The sequence below is a fragment of the Nycticebus coucang genome, chromosome X (genome assembly GCF_027406575.1).
Source record: "Nycticebus coucang isolate mNycCou1 chromosome X, mNycCou1.pri, whole genome shotgun sequence".
NCBI lineage: Eukaryota > Metazoa > Chordata > Mammalia > Primates > Lorisidae > Nycticebus > Nycticebus coucang.
In genome coordinates this window covers 151,848,896-151,860,410 of record NC_069804.1, presented here as the reverse complement: position 1 = coordinate 151,860,410, position 11,515 = coordinate 151,848,896, and the positions used below count along the sequence as shown (strand labels likewise).

Here is an 11,515-nt window from a genome sequence, read left to right as displayed (position 1 = left end):
CACAGTTAGCTTAAAACAAGAAAAAATAAGGATTTCAATGATGCAAATTAATTGCTATAATGGAAGTATATACATATTGTACAAAAGAGTATGCCTTTAAATCTATCTGGCTGCATAGAATAAATTATCATCGTGGAGGTGGTATTTGAGATAATTTTCAATGGATAAGTATAACTTTGCCAGGCAGACAAGGAATTGCTCCCCAGATGGTGGACAATCTGGGGGAAAGAATGCCCAGAAAGAGGTATTTCTGTTTAAATTCTCTTAGAAAATGGTAGTCTATGTGATTTATGATAGGCAGGTCCATAGGCTTGTGAAATTTAGATACAAATAATAGCTTTCATTTAATAAGCATTTACTCATATAAAATTGTAATTGATTAAAAGAACTAATTTTTCTTTTTTTTTCCTTTTTTTATTTTTATTAAATCATAGCTGTGTACATTAATATGATCATGGGGCACCATACACTTGGTTCATAGATCGTTTGACACATTTTCATCACACTAGTTAACATAGTTTTCATAGCATTTTCTATGAAAGCTATGTTCACTAGTTTTTTCAATAGGTAAAGAGAGTTAAAGAAAGGTCAAGTAAGTTGTCTAAGGACACATAGTTTTGGTTGGTTTTTTATATTCATAGAACCCATCTTATCAACTGCTGTGCTCTAATAATGTGATAAGTTTCTATTTTATAAATGGTGAGAAACTTGACCAGTATTTTCATCCAGATGAAATAACCCACTTTCTTACTTATGTAAGTAGGTGGCAATATTTGCAGGAAAAGCTACGTGTTGTTTGAGAAGAACATTCAGTTCAACTCCGGTGAATTTGTACAAGTGCTCCCTTCAGACCCCTAAGTTCTAACAGAACATGGCACAGATGTATATGGCTCAGAAAATGATTAAACAATAATTACTAGGCACTTTATCTAGAAGGTAGAAAACCCAGGTGAAGTTTGATACAAAGCAGCCATTTCCCACTATTTTTCACATAATCCAAATTCTGCAAAATGATTCTCCACCCTGTGAAAGAAACTAAATAAGTTATCATGCTGCCGGAAGTAATTTTGAATTGACTAGATAACTTTTGGAAAATACCTGACAAAAACAATAGCTTTAGGACTTTACATAATAAACATTGAACCATTCTTCTTGACAATTGTTTGTTAATGATGCTACTCTATTTGTTGTTGTTGTTGTTGTTGTTTGTTTTGCAGTTTTTGGCCAAGGCCGGGTTTGAACCTGCCACCTCTGGTAAATGGGGTCAATGCCATACTCTTTTGAGCCACAGGCACTGCCCTACTCTAATTCTTGACAATAAAGCCATGCCATCAACACTAAGTTTTTTTTAATACAAAGAAACAACACAGGAAGATTCAATCTATCTAAAAGTAATATCAAACCATTAATTTCTATATGAAAGATAATATCAGTGAGAATATAATATTTTTTGATACTACTTGAAACAATGGCCTTTCAAGGTTCTATTGTAGTTTCCTATAATTATTATATGGTATTAAAATTCCCATTTTTAGATAAGAATTAAATACCAAGGGTCTACCTAAAACTTATGCTATGCTGTGCTAGCTGATGTTTGTCCTTGATGTTATAATGACACACCAAATCTTGAAGTAGCTTTATGTGATTTGAGGTAGATGTCTCCACAGCTGAAAAACACAGCGATGGTTGATAGTAGAGTATTGTGCTTCTAATTCAATTGTAAAATGTTTTCTGGGGCTGTCTATCACATAATCAGTCTATAGTTTCACAGGAATAGAGAGTTAAGCTTTTGGAAAGTGGAGTAAATTATATTTTGAATGTGTCTAGATAGAATCACAACTGAAGCAACCAAAGAGTAAGCAATTTGACAAACTTTAAAATGACACATAGGAGAGGTCTTCCTTTCCACCTATATTAATTAAGATGTCAGGTGTCAAATAACATGAATAGTCTGATGTAACAATTAAATAAATATTTAGTGTCTCTAAATTTTCATTCAGTAATTATTCAGCAAACATTCCTTGAATACTTCTATGGCATACTAAACACTGGAGACACAACGGCTACCACCTCTGTCCTCATGAAGTGTTAGTTCAAATTGTTAGTGGATATAGACATTAAACAAAGAGTCATCAAAATAACCATGCAATTTTACTTGAGATAAATACTATGAAGTAGCATGACAAGGATCTTCATGTATAATAGGGAACAGAGAGACAACCTGTTCTGGACAGTTAAGGAGAGTTTCCCTATGAAAGTGACATTTTACCTAAAATATGAACAATAAGGAGTTATGAAACTAAGATATTTGTGGGACATAAAAGGTGAGAAAAACCACAGGGAGAAAGCTTTTCAGACAGAAATAACAGAATGTCAAAGTGTGAATGAAGCAACAATATTAATGAAAAGAAGATGAAATGTGGCGGGAGAACATAGATCGTATCATATTTGGCCTCATAGGCCATGTTAAAGATTTTGATCATTATCCTAGGACAACTGGAAAACATTTTCTTGCTTAAGTCGGTGATATGGGCAATTTTGCATTTTGCAAACAGCACTCTGGTTGCAATATGGAAAATTGAATGGAGGAGGAGTAGCTGCAGAAAAATCACTTAGGAAGCTATTGTGGTAATCCAGTCAAGATTAAACAGTGGTTTGGGAAAGGGTGGTAGCAATGGAGATATTGTGAAATGGTACAAGATGGAATATTGAACCTGAAGGTAAGGGACAGATGTCTGTCAATGTAATTGTTAGTACTCTGGTTTGTGCAGGTAGTACTTTTCATTAAGACAGAACAATAAAAGTTCAGGACTATGGGGGTTGAAATCAAGATCTTGAACTTATACATTGTGAATCTGAAGTTCTGTTTTGATATCCAAGTCGTAAAGTAGCAAGTTGTACACACAGGTTTGGGATGGATATAAAAAACTAGGAGGCATTAGCACAAATGATACATTTGAAGCTAGGGATAAGTTGCTATCAAACTCAGGAGAAATGATAACTGTGTATCTGTATCTAGCTAAAACGTTACAGAGCATGTGATAGAAGTGATTCTCACTCAACTTCATGGACATAATCTTACTCAGGTTTTCTTTATGTACCTATCTAATATCATAGCCTGATCAATATTCTTTTTTCAGTCACTTCTATTCAATTTAACTACTATCAACAGGTGGGCAATGGCCTAAATCTAAATTAAAATAAAATAAGATAAACTCTTTTTCTGACATACATATTTATAGAAACAGCGATTAGCACTATGAGCCAAATCTGGCTGCTTGATAGAATAAACACTTCAAATTGTCCCTTGACAAACTACATGAGTCATTATTAAAGTTTTGAGATACACAAAATCAAGAAATGTAAAATCCACGTGGATGGAAACAAAGAAAGGTCTCCAAGTAATGCCAATAAGCTGAGCCAGTTGAAACTTGCATGAGTGAATCAGAAAGGACCTTGTAGACTATGTTTCTTGGAAGTGCAATAATGGACCAGATTACAGTGTGTCTCAAAACTTTTATAACAATCCAGACGATAACATGTTGTAACATTATTCCTATAATACATTCTTCCCACATTCATATTCATATCCAGGTTGGTGAAAAAATAGAGATTGGAGAGCTATATGTGTATTTATTACTGTGTGTATCACTTTTTAGTAATAGTGAATATGTGTCCTACAGTGGTCACTGAAAAACATCCATTAGCATAGCTACCAAATTGTCTTTATAAATTTAATAAATAACAGAAAAGAAAACAGGGCTTAAGAGAAATTTATTAAGGCTTATAACCTACCAGACACTGTTCTTAGTGCTATACATTTATTAATTCATTTAACACCCAAAACAACTCTATGGCATAGAAGCTATTATTATCCCCATTAATAAATAAGGGAATAAGTGTAAAGGGAGTATTATCACTGGCCCAATTCCAAGACCAATGAGCCATAGAACCAAAATTTAAACCATGTTATCTGGATGCAGAGCCAACTCACTTCAACCACTAAGGTGTAGCGCCTCTCAGAATGCATATTACTAGCACTGAATCTACCCAATCATAAAATAAAGCCCATTCTTGGATTCTGACACATTCTTTATCTTAGAAAAGATGGAGAGGGGTAAGAAAAAGAAAAGGCCATAAAGTCAAAATTGTATCCTTCTCTACATTGCTGTTTATAGTAAATGTAATAACGTGATAAATCTTTCCTTTCTTACTGTATCTAACAAGTTATGCCTTTAGTAGTCCCATCATGGGGGAAACATAGCCTGTTGTGTCACCTACACCAGTTTTTCCACAATGAAGTTTGATGGAATCCTCCAATCTGACTACAAACCAGGCTCACAACTGCTTATATTAGGAGACTGGACAAGGCCACAGCTTGGAACGGTATTACTGTACTATAATTAGAGGTTAAGTGAAAATGTATTCAACTTAATAATTCAAGAATAGCATCATTACCACATTTTGTGTGTGTGTGGTTGTTAGGTAAAGTCCCTCTTGTAATTGTGTCCCGCCCCAAGTTAACACATACTATATAAAGTGATCCTAATTAACTATGTTCCATTTTTAGTGTCTTTTATCTCTACTTGTTCATAAAGATAATGCAGGGATTATATGTACAAATGAAAAGAAGATGTCACAAAATATTTTTAAGGACAGTATTATTTTATACTATATGCAACATATTGAAAATGATTATGCAATCCTATTTCTGAACACAAATCCATCCATACCTGAGAAATCTGTTCCAATTGTTAAAGTCTTTATTCATAAGTATCTTCTATTTCCATGTAGAAGATTATATAAAAGAGACTTTTAAAAGTAGAATATATCTTTAAACAGACTTGTTACAGACCCACAGTCTTACCATTATTCAGCTTTTCTATCAACTTTATCTCTTTGTTCTGAGACTATTTTATTTGGGGGCCCAAAAATTGTAACATTTTCAAAATAATTTCAATAACATTTAATAATAAGATTATATTCATGACATCACAGTGAAATTTATTTATTTATTTATTACTTCACTTTAGGACCTGAAGTTATCTTTCAGAAGCTAATAAGGCACAACACTTGTAAAATTTCCACAATAGGGTTAGTTGACATGGTTTTAAAGCAAAGAAACAGAATAATTTTAAACGTTGAATAAAATAGAGTAGTTGTCAATCATAAAAAAACATTGGAGTCAAATAGGGATTCACATCTCGACTTTAGCATTTTCCTAGTTGTGTGACCATGGAGGAGTCACTAACCTTTTGAATTTCAGTTTTCTCATTTTAAACATGGCCATAAACATAGAACTGACCTTATAAAGTTATTGTGGGACTGAATTACATAAAGTATCTACAATTTCAAGTGTTTAGCCCAGTCCCTTAGCCCATAACACAAATAGGTTTTCAATAAATAGCTATCAAGAGATAATTTTTAGATTTGAAATTATGGGCACATAGGAGATACATAAATCATCCAATTCTATTATGTATGTGTTATATAAGACAAAATAGGCTGATATATCCCATTTTCAGCCTATTTTGTTCTTCCACATCATTATGAGCTATACCATAATATCCATTTTTCTAAGTTAGAATTTAAAAAGAAAGAAAGCCTTAATGGTAGGTTAAATTTAGGGAATTTGTGGTCAGTTATTCTCCAGTAATGTCACTTCGAATTATGAAGTCGTCAACAATTTTCTTTGTCAGGTTACTCCCAATCTACCACCCTCATCCTCCTCTGAACAGGTCACTAAAAATGGGAAGGAATATTAAGAGGGAGATAGTGGATACTGGGATGAAGCAGCTGGACTGGAGTGGTGGGAAAGACTCCATGGTTTTTGCACTCAGAGTCTGGGTACTTCAAGTAAGATTGTGAAAAATGTAGGGGAAGTGGGGAAAAGCAACAGCAAAGTAGCTCTCAAAATCTCCTCTGACTGGTCAGAAAAGTTAACCCGCTGTCACCCTCACAGCCGAGGAACCAAGGCATTTTTGTGGAGGGGAATTGATGTCTATCTAGAGCTGGAATCAGGAATCAGCCTCTCAGAGCAAGGTATTAAAACCACTATGTAACTGAGCATACATGGGTATGGGCCTGCCACTGGATTGGCTGGCGGCCTTGACATTGCAAAGTAAAGAGGGACCATGTGACTTCAGAGATTGCCAAACTTATACTCTGAACTTATACTCACAGCATTGCATCTTGTAATTACTCTGAGAATTTTTTTCTTACCATCTGGCCTGTGGAAATCCAGTACTTTCCTCAGGGCCCTGTCTCAAAGTCCCAAGAGGCTCCCACACAACACAGGGCTCTGCCCAGATTCCTGAGAATGAAGGTTTGGGCTGAAATTTCCCTCCTTGGAGAAGGAGGGAGATACTCCTTTCCTGGCCCTCTCCCCCCCCCTCAGGGCTCCCGCATCCCCACCCCCCATCATGGCTGTGGCGCTGTAGATTCCTGAGGCTACTTCTGACCAATGGATCTGATACCAGCTGGAAGGAAAAGTGGGGCCCTGGGAACTGTATTTAGAACGCATCCCTCAGGGATTCAGGTAGAAGTGATGAGAGAACTCAAATAGAGAAGGGGGGGATTAGCTAAAAGTGTTTAATGTACCAGCAGAGGGGCTGAAATGAGGAGCTACAGGTCTGATATAAAGGCAAAAGCCTCCTTGAAATTGCCAACCACTGCCTTTCCAAAATCCCTTGCCAAGTTCCATATCTAACCATAAGGAAAGGTCTCCCAAGATTAAACCAAGTGCGCATTGTTTGGTTTCTTCACACAGATCATGGCCACGGCTCCTTTTAGCCCCATATTTTAGGTTTCAGACTTTATTTTAGGTTTCAGACTTTATTCAAGTAAGAAAACTAAGGCTAGTTGGATGCTGTCCTGAGAGTAGTGAATCACAGCAGGATGTATACCGGGGTCCTGGAGGGCCAGCCCTCCACAACTCCCTCCCGGTGGCTCCAATACACCCTCCTTCCTCACCCTCCTCCTTGTCCGCTCCTCCCACTGCCTCCGCCCGTCACACTCAGGCACCAAGGCGTTGTCCTCTTACTTCACTGGCTTCGCTCCCGCAGCACAGTCGGCTACACTTCCCGCCCTCGCCTTGGTCCGCGGCGCCGCCACCAACGCAGCCTTACTCGGCCAGCACTGGGCTCTGTCTCGCCGCGCTTTTTCCCCGCCCGGCATTGCTACCGCCACCGCCACCCCCAGCTCTTTCCTCTCCGCAGCGTCTGAAGACTCGGCAGGCTGTGCACCCTGGGTCATCTCAGCCTTTTGGTCCTTGAGACCCTGAGCTACCAGCTGACGCGGAGGCGCCGCCATCCCACCGCCACCACAGCCACCACGAGTGCCATGCGCCGCCAGTCCCGCTGTGCGGCTGCTGCTGCTGCTCGCCCGCCGCCGCCCATGGTCCCGCAGCAAACAGGTAGCAGGAAGCGGAAAGCCCCATCCGTTGAAGCGGGCGCTGGGAGCTCGTCGTCTCATGGGGTGGCGGCGGCGGTGGACGGAGAGGGACCAATGCTGCCCAAGAAGCAGAAGAGGCCAGAGAAGCGTCGCTCCCTGGCACACTACCTGAGGGACCGAGAAGTGGGCGCGCGGGGCCGCGCGGGGCTCCTGGGCTTGGAGGGCGAACTGCGCGGGTACGCGGTGCGGAGGCTGCCTGAACTGCTGACTGAGCGCCAGTTGGCCCTGGGCACCCTCAACAAGGTGTTCGCGTCGCAGTGGCTGAACACCAGACAGGTGGTGTGCGGCACCAAGTGTAACACGCTTTTCGTCGTGGACGTGCAGTCTGGCCACATCACACGCATTCCCCTGATGCGGGACAGGGTGCCTGGACTGGGCCGGGCCCAGCCAGGCTGTGGCATCCACGCCATTGAGCTGAATCCCTCCAAGACGCTATTGGCCACAGGGGGCGAAAACCCAAACAGCTTGGCTATCTACCAGCTTCCCACCTTGGACCCCGTGTGCCTGGGTGACCGCCACGGCCACAAGGACTGGATCTTTGCTGTCGCCTGGCTGAGTGACACAGTGGCTGTGAGTGGCTCCCGAGACGGCACCGTGGCGCTGTGGCGATTGGACATGTTCGATGGCAGCATTGCCTGGCACAAGGATGTGGGGCTCCCTGTATACGTCCACATCCGACCAAGGGACATGGAGGCTATCCCCAGGGCCAGCACTAACTCCAGTAATCGCAAAGTGCGAGCCCTGGCCTTCAGTGGCAAGAACCAGGAGCTGGGAGCAGTGTCCCTGGATGGCTACTTCCACCTGTGGAAAGCCCGGAGCACTCTTTCCAGGTTACTGTCCATCAGGCTACCCTACTGCCGAGAGAATGTGTGCCTAACCTACTGCGATGAGTTGTCCCTGTACGCAGCAGGCTCCCAGTCCCATGTTTCCTTCCTGGATCCCCGACAGCGCCAACAGAATATTCGGCCTCTGTGCTCCCGCGAGGGTGGCACAGGAGTGCGCTCCTTGAGCTTCTACCAGCACATCATCACTGTGGGCACAGGCCATGGATCACTGCTCTTCTATGACATCCGTGCCCATAAGTTCCTGGAGGAGAGGGCCTTGGCCAGCCCAGGCTCCTCTCCAGCGTCTTCAGGGAGGAAGCTCAAGCTCACCTGTGGCAGAGGCTGGCTCAACCAGGATGACCTCTGGGTGAACTACTTTGGGGGCATTGGGGAATTTCCCAACGCACTCTATACTCACTGCTACAACTGGCCTGAAATGAAGCTCTTTGTGGCTGGGGGTCCTCTCCCTTCAGGCCTCCATGGAAATTATGCAGGCCTATGGAGCTAAGGACTACAGCCTTGCTCTCAAAATGCACAAATTTGCCTTTAAGTTTCATCTGATCTTCCTTCTTCATGCTGCATTTGTGCTTTTAACTGCATTGCTTTTGTTCTGCACGTGCAACCAGCCCAACTTACCTGTGTTGAACTGTCTTAGGGTGAGAGGGAGAAAGAGAGCACAAATAGTCCTTTCCCCAATCAAAACTTGGCTATAAGACTTTTATGTACCTTTCCAGCAACACTGTCTTCGCCTTCTCATACAATGAATTTGGGCTAAATCCTAAATTAATTCTTTCTTTGAGTGATTCACTTATGCCTTTTCTTTATTTTGATACAGACATTGTCCTCACTACCATTCAATTATTTAGCTTTATCAGTATTTCAAAAGTAGGTTCAACATCTTTTACACATTTCAGAAGTATGCTATTTTTGAAAAATGTCTGTTACAAAGTATCTTGGAGCTTGTCTAAGAAATGACTCATCATCAATAGACCTACTCCTATTAGAAAATGCAGTTCAGGTTTCAGATTGCCACCATTTTGGGTTGTATTTCATTTGAATGTTGGACACTCAATGTTTGCTGTTTTTATATTGTCGGTGCATAAAATGCTTTACAAATATGCTCTTTTAGGTAAATCTTTCAATGTTATTTATACTATTAATCAACAATTTTTATTATTCAGTAAAACGTTAGCATCACTATCCCCAGGCCCTCAGCCTTCTTGTTTAAAGCTGCTATATTGTGGTCTGTTTTCATGGGTAGCATTCATGCTACAGATTTTCAGAGCTAATCAAAACTGGCCTATATATGTGGCAGTACAATCAAGGAAGTATGTTAGGTAATAAACATTTCCTTAAAGTTCATGTAGCTATTTACAGTGAAAAGCAAACAGTTGTTCAGAGTAGGTCTCGTTGATTTTTTACATTATATACATGGATAATTCTTTTATCTGGATCAAGTATGTGATTTTTTTACAGAAAAAATAAAACATGGTCAGCATCTTAGCAGCTAACTTGGAGACTAAAGTTTTTAATGCTTTATTTTTTTAATTGTGCTTTTAGGGAAATTAGGAATTTATCTAATTATGTAAGCATTTATTAAAGTCAAAATTTTCCAGGAGATAATCTGAAATTGAAACATAAGCTATGCACACATTTCTTTATACATCTGTTTTGAAAAGAAAATTTATAGGTTAAAAGATTAAATATCATCTTGAATACTTTATATAAATACACTTGTTACAAGTTAAGGTGGTTAGGTATCTTTGTTAAGATGATGTAACAAACCGCTTTTCATTTACACAATTGTACATTTCATACCTATAACTACTTACATACACTATGTACTTTTATATGAATTTATATATGCTACTTGTGATGAGGCATAGATATACGCCATTTTACATATGTAGCTATTTCTCATATATTGAACTACATGTATAAAGTTGTAGCATTATTCTAACTTAGTCTTTATTTTTGTTTAGTTTTATGCCAAAATGACTTTAATACATGCACATAACAAACAATCATAATATATAAAATATGTAAAATAAAAAAAACATTCTCACAGCCCAGGATCCCTAGCCTCCTGCTCATAGATCAACCACCAGTACATTTTGTGTGCTTATACATTTAGAAATAGTGATACATACACATAGATATATGTATGTATATGCAGGTTTTATACAAATAACATTTGTTATATGTATCTGTGTCTTTTTAATCACAAAATATTAGAGATTGCTTCTTATACATATATACTTAGTTGTTAATATGTACTCTTCTACTGTATGGTTTGACTATATTTTATTTGTTCATTATACCTTTAATACATATTTATGTTTGTTCTTGTTTTCTGTTAACTAGAATCTGTTCTGCAATCATTACTTAGGTGTATACATCTATGTGCTAACATGTAAGTACATCCACAGAATAAATTCCTAGAAATGGAATTGCTGGGTCAGTGAGTAAGTTCATTTTATAATTCATTGCTATTGCCAAATCACCCTCCAAAAAATCCCTACCAACTTAACCTTTTATGATTAATGTATACATGCCTACTTTACTACCCCTTTGCCAACAGTGTGCTTTAAAATTCTATGCTCTTTGCCAGTCTGATATCCACTAGATCCTGATTTTTTTTCTAAGCCACTGTGGATAAGTTAATTAGATTTTTGCTCATCGTATCAAGTAGGTCCTGATACAACGATCAAGAAAATAACAAAAATGGGACAAACAATAAAAATACTGTTAACCAAAGGAAGAGAGTACTTAAAGTTCAGGCTCACATACCTGGAGATGGATTAAATAAGAGTATCCTTAGATACTTAGCTAGTAGGTTTTCTATGTCAATTGCACTTTGGTTTAAGTCAGTGGTTCTCAAAACCTTCTTAATGCCAGGGCCCTTTAATACAATTCCTGTGGGTCGCAACCTACAGGTTGAGAACCGCTGGTTTAAGTCATAGCCAAGGATTCAAATGTTACTGAAGAAAATCCAAGAAAATGCAACCCTTAATTAGAATAGCAGAAATAGGTAAGTTATCAGAAATATAAGAAGAAATAAAATGAACAAATAGTAATTGGTATTTCATGTGGAGGGTGATGAAAACCAAACCATTAAAAATTCGGGTGGACTCTCAGGCTCTGACTTGAATGTAAACGAATAGGGGAAAAAATAAATATGAAAAATAGGCATAGAGGGTACAGGTGTTGAATGATCAATTCAATTTGGGACATACTAA

The 11,515-nt window shown here is 39.1% G+C and overlaps 1 protein-coding gene across 1 annotated transcript; it reads left to right on the top strand.

Moving 5' to 3' along the window:
* Positions 1 to 7,395: 7,395 nt before the first annotated feature.
* On the top strand, positions 7,396 to 8,784 carry LOC128578514 (DDB1- and CUL4-associated factor 12-like protein 2). The gene has a single exon (XM_053581172.1). It carries the CDS (start codon positions 7,396 to 7,398, stop codon positions 8,782 to 8,784), a length of 1,389 nt encoding a protein of 462 aa, XP_053437147.1.
* Positions 8,785 to 11,515: the final 2,731 nt, after the last annotated feature.

What these genes read in the sequence shown, in the direction of transcription:
- LOC128578514 (XM_053581172.1), top strand. Translation starts at nt 7,396, where the DNA reads ATGGTCCCGCAGCAAACAGGTAGCAGGAAGCGGAAAGCCCCATCCGTT.